This window comes from Plecotus auritus (genome assembly GCF_963455305.1).
Source record: "Plecotus auritus genome assembly, chromosome: 3".
In the NCBI taxonomy this organism is placed as follows: Eukaryota; Metazoa; Chordata; class Mammalia; order Chiroptera; family Vespertilionidae; genus Plecotus; species Plecotus auritus.
Genome location: NC_137772.1, coordinates 47031875 through 47044673, shown reverse-complemented (window position 1 = coordinate 47044673; position 12799 = coordinate 47031875). Strand labels below are relative to the sequence as shown.

General features: G+C 41.3%; 1 protein-coding gene across 2 annotated transcripts in view; it reads left to right on the top strand.

The window, feature by feature from the left end:
- Positions 1-12799, top strand: part of GPC6 (glypican 6) — a 1157351-nt gene that overhangs the window by 1024851 nt on the left and 119701 nt on the right. For both annotated transcript variants that reach the window (XM_080660993.1, XM_080660992.1), the window contains exon 5: positions 10948-11078. In XM_080660993.1, coding sequence (XP_080517119.1) covers positions 10948-11078 — 131 coding nt within the window. The remainder of the gene's footprint in view (positions 1-10947; positions 11079-12799) is intronic.

Below are 12799 nucleotides of genomic sequence, written 5' to 3'. Positions count from 1 at the left end.
TACTGGGAATTGAACCCAAAACTTTCAGTGTCATTTAAAACATTATGATGGAGATATAAGGGGAAAGTCCTTGTGTGGAGATAGGGTTCAGGGGTTGTAGTAGGCAAGGCTGCTAAGATAGACTGGGACCCTCTTATGAAGACCTTTCCTTATGCCAGGATATGAGGTTCACACTGATCCTAAAGGCAAAGGCAGCCTAGAGCGAGGCAGTGACCCCATCAGACTTGCATTTTGAAAAGACAGCTCTGTCAGTAATGTCAGAGAAGAGATCACAGAGCAGCAGGGGGTTGTGCAGAAGGCAGACGATCAATGATTCTCTGTCATCATTGATGTTTCTATCTCTCTCTCCCTCTCCCTTCCTCTCTGCATTCAATAAAATATTTTTTAATCAGATATAGTCCCAAGGGAGGAAATATTCTCTTACTTGGTAGTTTTATGAATCAGAGTTCTAAAATGAAATGTCTTAGATATAAAATTGCCCCCAAAATCTAATTTTTTTTTTTAAAGTAAATTCTAAAAAAGGGCATAGAACTTCTGACTAGGTAAGTTCAAATTCTCATTGCTGGTTATTTAGGTCATGTCTGCCTGCTGCTGTGGATCCCCAGTCCCCACAAGCTGTGCTCTCTTTCCAGGCCTCTCTGAAACATGTTCCTGTCCGAAATCTCACAAGCATTTTAATTAATCAATTTGGGTGAAAGCAAAGGACGTGTATATTCTGGGTGCCCGTCTCTGGCAAGCCACAGGAGAAAGCGAAGTCTCTAATTACATCCATGCCATGGGCATAAATGAGTCTATATATAAACACTGAAGCAGGTGTTTTTTTCTCTTAATGAGTAACTGGGGTGCCAATGAATGAATGTACCAGGATATTTGTAAAATTGCTTGATTTTTTTTATTCCTTTGTCTTCTTCTCAGTAGGGAAAGTATTTTGGTTAGGTAAAACAATAGTCCTGCAGATGTGATAGAGGGTGAGTAATTACTTCTAAACAAAAGTGGAAGTTGGGGGCTCTGGAATTCTAATAAAATAAGAAAATAGATTGTGCTTATAAATTTCATTTTTCAAAGAGTAGATCATTAGGACAAATTTAGATTTCATGAGAACTTTGAAATAATATGTTATCGTCTTAATTCAAATTTCCCTCAAAGAAAGAAAAATAATAGAATGTATAAAATTTTATTTGTCACTTCAAAAAATTTCCAAACTCCATGAATGTGGCAACCATGGACTGCTTCTATACCCACACCACTACTGATTTATAATGGCAGAGTGATACTCCTTGACGCATAACAAATATTTATTAGGTTAAGTTTAATTTATTTCAATTAAGTTTTATCTTTTTTTTCAGCCTTATTGAGATGTAATTGATATATAACATTGTGTAAGTTTAAGGTGTGCAACATGTTGATTTGATGCAGTATATATTGCAAAATGTTTATCACATAAGTTAACGAATGTTTATCACATAAAGTTATTTAATACCTCCATCACTTCACATAGCTACCATATGTGTGTGTGTGCATGTGAACTTTTAAGATCTACTTGCAAATATATGATAGAGTATTAACTATAGTTGCATACTGTGCATTAGATCCAAGATCTTACTCATCTTATAATGGGAAGTTTGTACCTTTTGACCACCCTCACCCATGCCCCCCAACTCCTTCTCAACTGAATTTTTTCAAGGTTATTTTAATATCTGTCATTACTTAGGAGAAGCTTAATAACATCTCCTTTAAGAAGAAAAAAAAGTTTTCTTTTCTTGCCTCCCCTGGAGCATTTTGGAAAATCACTGTTTTCCAGATTAAATCATCACTCAGTAAAATCATTACTAATTTTACATCTCCTTTTCTCAAGAAGTAAATTAAAAATACATGTTTGATCACATGAAATCATACTTAAAAATTACATCCTACAGGAGTATAAACATGCAGAATTCCTGCAGCAAAATAGTTCTCACTCCAGGGCCACCCCAGAGACAGAGATAATGTCTAGCTCCCGTGTCAGAGCCTTTACTCCATAAAGTCAAAGACTTAGACAAAATCCAAAACCTCTGCCTTTCTTCCACACTTGTTCTTTATCTCACGGGCTCACATCCTGGGGAAATATAACCCTCACTCAAGAATAGCTGGTGTGCATTCAGTGTACCATAGCAGTGTTCCATAATCCTCTGTGGACTAGAGCAAATTCTCTTGTATGTTTTCTTTAGGCAAAGGTCTATTTTTTTTTCAGTGTTTGTAAACAGGGTTTATATCGTAAGTGGTCAATTTGTCAAAAATTAAATGACTAGAATTCTGAATATTTGAGTCCTGTCAAAGAGCAGTGGAGTATTTTGTAAATATTGTCATTTGGCTGCTCCACTTTTCTACTGCTTCAAAATAAATTATCCCCAAATTTAGTAGCTTAAAATAGCAACCATCTATACTAATAATAGAGGAATATGCAAATTGTCCAAGACGCCATTACAGTAACAGTAAAGACCGAACAGCAGGTTGCATGGGGCAACAAGCCCGGCAGGGGGGTTAGTGAGGGACGACCAAATGACTGAACAGCAGGCTGTGTGGGATGACCAGGCTGGCTGGGGGGGCAGTTGGGGGTGACCAGGCCCAGCAGGGGGGCCAGTTGGGGGCGACCAGGATGGTGGGGGGGGGTTGGGAGTGACCAGGCCAGCAGGGGGGCAGTTGGGGGGTGACCAGGCCAGTGGGGGGGGGGCAGTTGGGGGCGATCAGGCTGGTAGGCAGAGGTGTTGGGGGGGGCAGTTAGGGGCAGTCAGGCAGGCAGGCAGGTGAGCAGTTAGGAGCCAGTGGTCCCAGATTGTGAAAGAGATGTCTGACTGCTGGTTTAGTACTAATCCCTGAGATCGGGCCTCAACTGGCAGTTGGATATTACCCGAAGGGTCCCGGTTTGTAGAGGGTGCAGGCTGGGCTGAGGGAACGCCCCCCCCCCATGCACGAATTTTATGCACCGGGCCTCTAGTATTATTAGAAGTGACAGGAGTGTGGGTCAGGAATTTGGGCAGGGCTCAGCTGAATGATTCTTCTGCACCACAGGGTGTTGACTAGGATCACCAGATGGCAACAGCTGGCAGATGGGCTGGTCTGGCAGGTTGTAGACAGCCTCACAGCATATGTCTGGCAACTTGGCAGATATGTTAGTCCAGTGGAGCTGCTATAACAAAAGTAGCATAAACTAGATGGCTTAAACAGTAAATATTTATTTCTCATAGTTCTGGAAGGTCGGGAGTTCTAGATCAAGGCACCAGAAGACTCTGTGTCTGGTGAGAGCCCTCCTCCTAGTTTATAGTCTTCTCATTGTATCCTTACATGGCAGAAGGGGTTAGGGAACTTTCTGGGGTCTCTTTCATAAGGGTGCTAATCTCATTCATGAGGGTTTCACCCTCATGACCTAATCACCCCCTCCCCCCAGAGACCCACCTTTTAATACCATCACATTGGGGATTATGTTTCAACATATGGATTCTGAGGGCACACTAACATTCCATCTATAATTGGCAGTGTCACTTCCATTGTATGCTCTTAGTCACAGTGGTCACGGAGCTTACCCAGGTTTAAGGGACAGGACATAATCGCACCTCTTAATGGCAAGCAAGTCAGAGACTTTGTAATTATCTTTAGTTGGCAAAGGGGCACATTGTAGGAAAATAATGCTATTTTGTATCTCTTGTAATGAACAAAGCAGCTATAATCCAAACATTAATTAAACATACTAACGAGTATCGGCTATATATCTCACAGTCATCCGTGTAGCTTTTGCTCCTTTGGTCTTCACATCTGTTGCTGTCAATACTCCCAAAATGTCTTGAAAGTTATTTCCTCTCCTTCCCACTTCCACTGTCAGTGAGAGTGCCTTAGGATAGTCACCTTTGTTGAGAGCTAATTATAAGCCAAGCACTGTGCTAACAACTATACAGGTACTACCATATTTGATTACTCAAATCGCCACGATTAAATAGACATTGTCATAATTTCCATTTCACAGATAAAGACAATGGGACTTTGTGAATTAAGCGACACACATTATCTCTCAACCATTTAATGGAAAGGCCTAAGCAGAGACCCAGGCACCTGACTCTAACTAGAGTCAGTTTCCTCACTCCTAATCATAAAGGCCATTCTTAAAAGAGTGGATAGCCTTGGCCCAGGGGTACAGCTTTACCTGCGTTCTGGCTCCTCACTTTGCATGGCACCTTCTGGTTGAGCTGCTGTACCCACACTCTGTGCTAACACACAGTCATAGCATCTCTGTTATACCAGTTGTATCTAATTATCTAAATGTTATTCTCCTTTTATTTTTTATAAATATATTTTATTGATTTCAGAGAGGAAGGGAGAGGGATAGAGAGATAGAAACATCAATGATGAGAGAGAATCACTGATGGGCTGCTTCTGCATGCCCCTCACTGGGGATCGAGCCCGCAACCCAGGCATATATGTGCCCTTGGCCAGAATCGAACCTGGAACCCTTCAATCTGCAGGCCGACGCTCAATCCGCTGAGCCAAACCAACTAGGGCATGTTATTCTCCTTTTAGAAACAGAAGTTACATATACTGCTTGAGTAAGACAAAAGTCTTTTTTGTTTAAAAAGAAAAACAAAACTTGGACGACACAGGAGATTTGTGCAGAAAAGACCTGATGATCATTAGCTGACATCCTAAAACGGCCCCGATTTAATTGGCCATAGATAATAGCTCCAAGAACACAGTAAAAAATAATGTTCCAAATATTTCAAAATATAAATGGCACAGAAATAATTAAAACAGCACAGGATGGCAGCCGCTAAAATAAGTAATGTTGTGACTTAATTGGTTTCAGAGAAAGTTACCAGCTACTGCCTCGGTGTCATAAAAGTCATGTGTGTTTCCTGCACTTTGGGAAGAGAAATAAACCTGGCTTTACTCAGCCCCAAAAAAGAAGGAAGTTCCTTCTGGCACCTGGGGAGCTTGGCCGCTGACAGACTTGCCCAGCAGTTGGGAGGCGAACCAGTCAAGCCGAAGCACCACTGGCTGCTCTGTGAGCAGCACCTCCTTCTGGTCATCTGGGGGCTGGGACTCAGGGATGGCTTCCATTCACTCCCAGGCATTTTGCTAGTCCCAGGTCTTTACAGCTCTGGCCTGCCACTGTCACTTTCTTACCTGGTAACATGTCTAAACTAGACTCCGAGCTGTTTGCATACCCGTTAGACTGGAAATGCAAAAGAGTGGGAAAGTTGTCTGAAAAGCTACTTTTCCTTTTGTGGCCCTGGGGTGTCTTGTCATGCAAACTCAGTACAAAAATGAGAACTGGGGGGAAGGGATAATTATATTATAAGGAGACATGTATTTTCAGGATTTTTTTGAGATAGAATTGACACATAGCACTGTATTAGTTCAAGGTGTACAATATAATGTTTTACTGATATTGCAAAATGATTGCCATAGTAAGTCTAGTTAACATCTATCACCATACATAGTTATAATTTTTTTTTTTTGCCTTGAGATGAGAACTTGTAAAATCTACTCTCTTAGCAACTTTCAAATATACAATAAAGTATTATTGACTGATTAGTCACCATGCTTGACATTTCATCCCAAGACTGATAACTGGAAGTTTGTACCTTTTGACCACCCTCACCCATTTCTCCCACTCCATACTCTCTGCCTCTGGCAACCACCAATCTGTTCTCTGAGTTCAGTTTCTTTTTAGATTCCACATATAAGTGAAATCAGATAGCATTTGCCTTCTCTGTCTGTTTTATCTCACTTAACATAATGCCCTTGAGGTCCTTCCCTGTTGTCACAAATGGCAGGATTTCCTTCTTTTTGATGGCTGAATAATATTCCAGTGTATAGGTATATGTACCACATCTTCTTTATCCAGTCATCTCTCAATGAACACTTAATGCTGTTTCCATGTCTTTGCTACTTTAAATAAAGCTACAATGAACATGGGGGTTCTGATATCCTTTTGAGAGAGTGATTTCATTTCCCAGAAGCATAATTACTGGATCATATGGTAGTTCACTTTTTAATTTTTTGAGGAACCACAATGCTGCTTTCCATAGTGGCTGCATCACTTTATATTCCCAGCAGCAGTTCTCTTTTCTCCATTTCTGTAGTTGATCAGCACAATTATTATCCCTACTTTTTTTTTTATTGTGGCAAAAAAAAAGAAAAGCACATAACATGAAATCTACCCTCTTAACAACATTTTAAGTGCACATGACAGTACTGTTAATCATATGCACATTCCTACTCTTAATAATGATCCAGGGGCACTTCAGACAATCTATTTTGAGTCATATATATATATATATATATATATATATATATATATATATATATATAATTAGTATTAGTCTAAACCAGATTTTAAAATCAGTTTAAAGTACCATATTCTGACTGGTGATCAAAATTAAAAGAAAAGTAAATAGATATATACCTACATCAAAAATTTATCATTATAAATTAATTGCATACTTACAAAGCAAATGAAATGAATTGAGATAGAAAATGGAAATATAGGGGCAAACAGTTTGAGTAAGTGTGGCCTTTGGGTTACATGTTTAATACATAGAATCATCAATAGGCATGCCTTTTTGCAAGACTAAGCAGGCAGCTGCTTGGAAAGGGTCACCTTGAGCACTTTCACCATGGCAGCGTCAAACAGGAGGTGATGAGTTTGCAGACCCAGGAACCTAAAGGCAAGCACCATGGAGGAGAAGGAATAGGGAACAAAAGGGTTGACATCACCAGAGAGGAACTCCCCCACTTCATGTTATGAATCAAACAGCTTTTGCCTTACTTATTGAAGGGAAGGTCTGGTAGAGAGGGAGTGCTTTAGTGTAATCAATTAAGACAACCTTCTCAGAGATGTTTTAGATCCCATAATTTCAAATTATGACACTATACTAAGTCCTTTTGATCCAACCCAAAAATGTGTCTCTTTTTTCCCAGAGCACAACTGCTTTCAGACTTCCAGTCGAGCCAACATTATTATTTCAACTCAACCCAGTCATGTTGGATAGATATGCTGTGATAGACGAGTACATATAATGATTTACGCAAATACCTATGTAAAGAACACAATTAAGTACTTCATACTTATCACTTCCTTTAATTGCACTTTTTAGTAACTCCATGGTGCCAGTTTGGTTTTGTGTGTGTGTGTGTGTGTGTGTGTGTGTGTGTGTGTCATGTACAAGGATTTCTTGGTTCTTTTAGCAGGATACACCTGTCTGGAGAAACTGACTCCTTTGTCATAATTAATCTCCAACAAAAACTCTGTTGGAAAGTCAAACAGGAAAGGGGATTATTTTTGATGAACACATAAAGCCGATATAAAGACATAAAAGAAACAGACCAGCTCTCAGGCACCAGTGAGCCACCTTGAAAACCTTAAAGGAGAAAACATACTTAATATTAAAATACTCCAACCAAACAATGTGCACCTTCTACATCCACAGATAATTAGATCAGGAAGATCTAAATACATTGCTGCTTTTGTTGTAAGATTCTGCTGTGACATACACAGCAAAGTCTGCATTTCCTAAGAAAATAAATCAGAAAGTGTTGAGCTTCTCTGTGAGTCTTTGTTGACAGTTAAGTTTTCCAAGTCATTTGTGTCCATGAGGATAACATGAGGCAGAGTAATGGGGGCGGGGCTGGGGTAGAGTATCACTCCCTGATACTCCAGGTGCTGCCCTGGATGCATTTGCTGTATCCCACAGGTGTGGAGCAAGAACTCAGTGAGGGGGTGCGGCTGAGAGAGCCAGGAGACCCTGTAAAAGCTGGCGCTGTTCACAAAGCCTGCTGACTCTCTTTGCTTCCCAGACAGTACTGCAGCTTTCTGATGAAAAATTGTCTGTCTTAAAAGGTTTCTCATGTGCCTCACTCATAACTACTTATAACCCTGGAAATGTGGTGATGTTGGACATTAGTTGAGCTTGGTTGGATATGTAATAAAAATAAAATTTGCTTTCCTTATACTAATACTATAAAATAGCTACTATAAATAGTGTTTTACATTAATAATATACTACATTTAAAAAGTAGATCATAACCCTGGCCAACGTGGCTCACATAGTTAAAGTGTCATCCCATACACTGTGGGTTTGATTCACGGTCAGGGCACATACCCAGGTTGTAGGTTCAAACCCAGGCCGGGAGTGTGAATGTGGGGGGGAGGGGGGGACGTGGAGAGGGAGAAGCAACTGATGGATGTTTCTCTCCTCTCGCCCTCTCTACCTCTCCCCCCCAAAAAAATCAATAAAAATTAAACAAATAAAAAACAGATTACATGATATATTTACATGCTTAAAATATTCATGTACAGACAGAAAAGAAAACATAGGGCATATACTAAACTATTTATTTTAGAAAGGGATATTATACACTTCTCTATTCTATGACCCAAAAGCTCAGAAATTTGTCCCATGGCCATTTAACTAGTTAGTGACAGGGCAAGAACCAGGGCTACTAACTCCTGACTCATAGCCTTTGCCTCCATATCACTATCACCATCTTCTCCAGAAAACTAAAGCTTCCCAATCAATACTTCAGTTCACTATAACATCATAGACATTTTTGAGAGTTTACAATGTGATAGGAACCATAATAAGCCTTGAATATACAAAACCAAGAAAGATAACTTTCCCTATTCCCAAGGGTGTCAAAGTGCAAAACAGAATAGCATGCTAGGTAGAGTGATAGAACAAACCAGGTCTGTTCTTCACAGGAAATCCAGAAATGCTTCACACACATAGATATGCTTGAGTTGGGTCTTGACATTTGTGCATCCAAATTCACATATTACTATTTCTCCAATATTCTCCATTTTCCCCACACTCCAGAAGAAATTAGACTCTATCTTTAAAATTCAGGGAATCCCTTACCTAATATTGTTTTATTTTGTTTTTATTTTATGTAGGACTAGAGGTCCAGTGCACAGATTTGTGCACCAGTGGGCCCCTCTGCCTGGCCTGCGGGGATCGGGCCGAAACTGGCTCTCTGACATCCCCTGTGGGGTCCTGGATTATGAGAGGGCAGTTCTTGGGTGATGCACCCCAGAATCAGGCTCCCTCTTCTCTGGTTCAAATGTGTCACCCAAGAACCACCACTACCAGTGACTGCAGCTCAGCAGCTCCTGCGTTGAGTGTCTGCCCCCTGGTGGTCAGTGCACATCATAGCTACTGGCCAGTCGCTTAGGCTTTTATATATATACTAGAGGCCCAGTGCATAAAATTCATGCACTGGGGCAGGGGGGGATGTCCCTCAGCCCAGCCTGCACCCTCTCCAATCTGGGAACCCTCAGGGGATGTCTGACTGCTGGTTTAGGCCAGATCAGACACCCCTCTCACGATCCAGGACTGCTGACTCCCAACCACTCACCTGCCTGCCTGCCTGATTGCCCCTAACTGCTTCTATCTGCCAGCCTGATCACCTCCTAACCACTCCTCTGCCAGCCTGATCGATGCCTAACTGCTCCCCTGCCAGCCCAATCACCCCCAACTGCCCTCCTCTGCCAGCCCAGTCACCCCCAACTGCCTTCCCCTGCTGGCCTGGTCACCCATAACTGCCCTCCCCTGCTGGCCATCTTGTGGCTGTGGGTGCTGCCCCAATTAGCATATTCCCTCCTTATTGGCTGTGGGTGCCACCATCTTTGAGGGCGGGGCAGTGAATTAGCATATTCTCTCCTTATTGGTTGTGGGAGGCTCCATCATTTGTGACGGTGTGAGGGTCAATTAGCATATTCCCTCTTTATTAGATAGGACTAGGGGCCTGATGCATGAAATTCATGCACTGGGGAAAGTATGTCCCTCAGCCCAGCCTGCACCCTCTCCAATCTGGGACCCCTCGGGGGATGTCTGATTGCCGGACATCCCTTTCACAATCTGGGACTGCTGGCTCCCAACCGCTCTCCTGCCTGCCAGACTGATCACCCCCTAACCACTCCCCTGCCAGCCTGAACAACACCTAATTGCTCCCCTGCCAGCCCGATTGCCCCCAACTGCCCTCCCCTGCTGGCCCAGTCACCCCCAACTGCCCTCCCCTGCCGGCCAGTTGCCCCTAACTGCCCTCCCCTGCAGGCCTGGTCACCCCCAACTGCCCTCCCCTGCTGACCTGATCACCACAACTACTCTACCCTGCCAGCCATCTTGTGACGGCCATCTTTGACCACACGGGGGCGGCCATCTTGTGCAAGGGCATGAGGGTCAATTTGCATAGTACCTCTTTATTATATAGGATATATATATATATATATATATATATATATATATATATATGTAATTTGCTATATTCATGTACAGATGGAAAAGAAAACATAGGGCATATACTAAACTATTTATTCTAGAAAGGGATATTATACACTTCTCTATTCTGTGACCCAAAAGCTCAAACAATTTGTCCCTGCCATAGTGTTTGATCTTTTTTTTTCCTTTTGTTTATTTTCTTACTCTCTTTTTAAATACTTTTTTTTTTAATATATTTTATTGATATTTCACAGAGAGGAAGGGAGAGGGATAGAGAGCTAGAAACATCGATGAGAGAGAAACATCGATCAGCTGCCTCCTGCACACCTCCACTGAGGATGTGCCCGCAACCAAGGTACATGCCCTTGACCGGAATCGAACCCGGGACCTTTCAGTCCGCAGGCCGACGCTCTATCCACTGAGCCAAACCGGTTTCGGCACTTACTCTCTTAACTTGAACTTATTTTCTCATTTTCAGGTCTGCTTCTATACATGTAAAATAATTATCAGTCTTCAAATGAAATAAAATACTTCTCTAAGGTTTAGTCATTCATTCCATTTTTTTTATTTGCCATATAAAAGCAAATAAAAATTTGAATGAACAGATATTTTTCAGCCAGTCGTGTTGTGAATGTTAAACACAGGTTAAGAACCTGAAGTTCTCAGTTCTCAAATAAATCATGCTCCTGTATTTTAACAGATGCAATGCTCTTGGTGGCAGAGCGACTGGAAGGACCTTTCAACATTGAGTCGGTCATGGATCCTATAGATGTCAAGATCTCTGAAGCCATTATGAACATGCAAGAAAACAGCATGCAGGTGTCTGCAAAGGTATTTGCATTAGTCATATGTCTACTAATAAGGAAAGAGCAGTAATCTAAAAATGAAGTAACCAGATATGTCGGCTGGGATTATAAATTCTAATACATTGTCACTGAGCTTTTCCTGTCAAGCTGCAAATTTGCTACTTCATTAAAAATGTCTAACAAAATGGCATTGAGAAAGGAAGCAATCTTTTTGCTCGCAACTACTCAATCATGAAGAAATTATTGGCTGCTAAAAAGTTTCAGAGAGCCTCAAGTATATTGACTAATCGCTCATATTTGTGAGCAGTTTTGGGGGGGATGGATTTAATGTTTGAAATGTCTACACACTTTAACCCTGTTCTCTCTTGAGGAACTTCTAATTATATCTTCAGCTGTGCAAGCCAGGCAAATGTTCTATATGTTCAATTGTAAATAATTAAACATTCCATCTGACTTCCTTTTTAAGACTATGGTGTAACCTTGATTAATGTATCTTCAGGGGAAAATGCTCCTTTGTATGAAGTCCAACACACATTCAAAGAAAAAAAGTAGTTCATTTTCATAAATCATGTGAGATGGAGCTTTTGGGTTTGCAGCTGCAGAACACAAATACCAGGTGCAAGATTTTGATTTGTCCCCACCCATTTGAAGATAAACAGGACCCACCTACAACAAAATTGAGAGGTTTGCAAAGGGTTCCCAGCCGTTCCTTCATCACCCTTTTCACCCACATTGATGACTGCATAATGTCCTTCTGTTCTTTTGACCAGTCACCTTGTCCTGAAATACTAACCAAATCTATATCAGTTTTTTAAACCTGGCGACTGACTGATTGCATTTTAACAGAAAGTCATTCACACAAATAAATATCAGGCAAGGAGTTGGCTTAGCTTCCTTTGGTTTTAAAATCCTTTGTGAAAGGGATTTCAAATCTAATCAAGGAAGAGGGAATGGGTGGGGGTGGGGAGAGCAGAGAGAACCATAGAATCCAACTAGGTCTCTTGGCTGAGTATGAATCAAACTAGATTTGGGCTTTTCAGGGTGGCCTAGTAGAATGTAGGGTAGGAAGAAATCTGTCCTGGGAGATGGATGAGCAGAGAGTTTCATAGGCCTTGTCCTGGGTTTTAATGAGTTTGTGATATCTGGTGTAAAGAAGGATTCTCTAAATTTGCCATTACCTGTTAGAGAAATAGCACATTTGGTGGTTCCATGAAAAGCTATTTTCTTTCTTTCCCGTCAAAAAACAGCAGCCATCTAGTCCTCTCAAACCTATTGCCTAGAGACCAATGAATGTTGCTTTAAGAGGCCAAACATCCCTGCAGCGCTTGAGTAACCAGACGCTAAGGTTGCTGATGTCCAAACTGCTCTAGAGAAAAGGGCATGAAAAACCACATAGACAAAACTGTCTGTGACCTGAGAGCAGCACCCCACACTTCTTAGAGGCAGTTTTTTATTTGCATGTGCATGTACATGTTCAAGTCTAATTATTTTATTTAAAATTCTCTAAGTCTTAGATGGACTCTTTTTATTACCAGAATATGGATGAGACATTTTTTATGGAATTTGCCCAACTATTTTAGAATAGTATGGCTGTTCACAGGGCTGTACTTTTTACTGTGCTATTACAGATGTCCCCATTCCCCCCAACCCTTTGTCTCCCTTCACCCAACCCCCACTCTGACCATCACCACACTGTTGTCTGTATCTTGGGTTATGCATATATGTTCTTTAGCTAATCTCTTCACC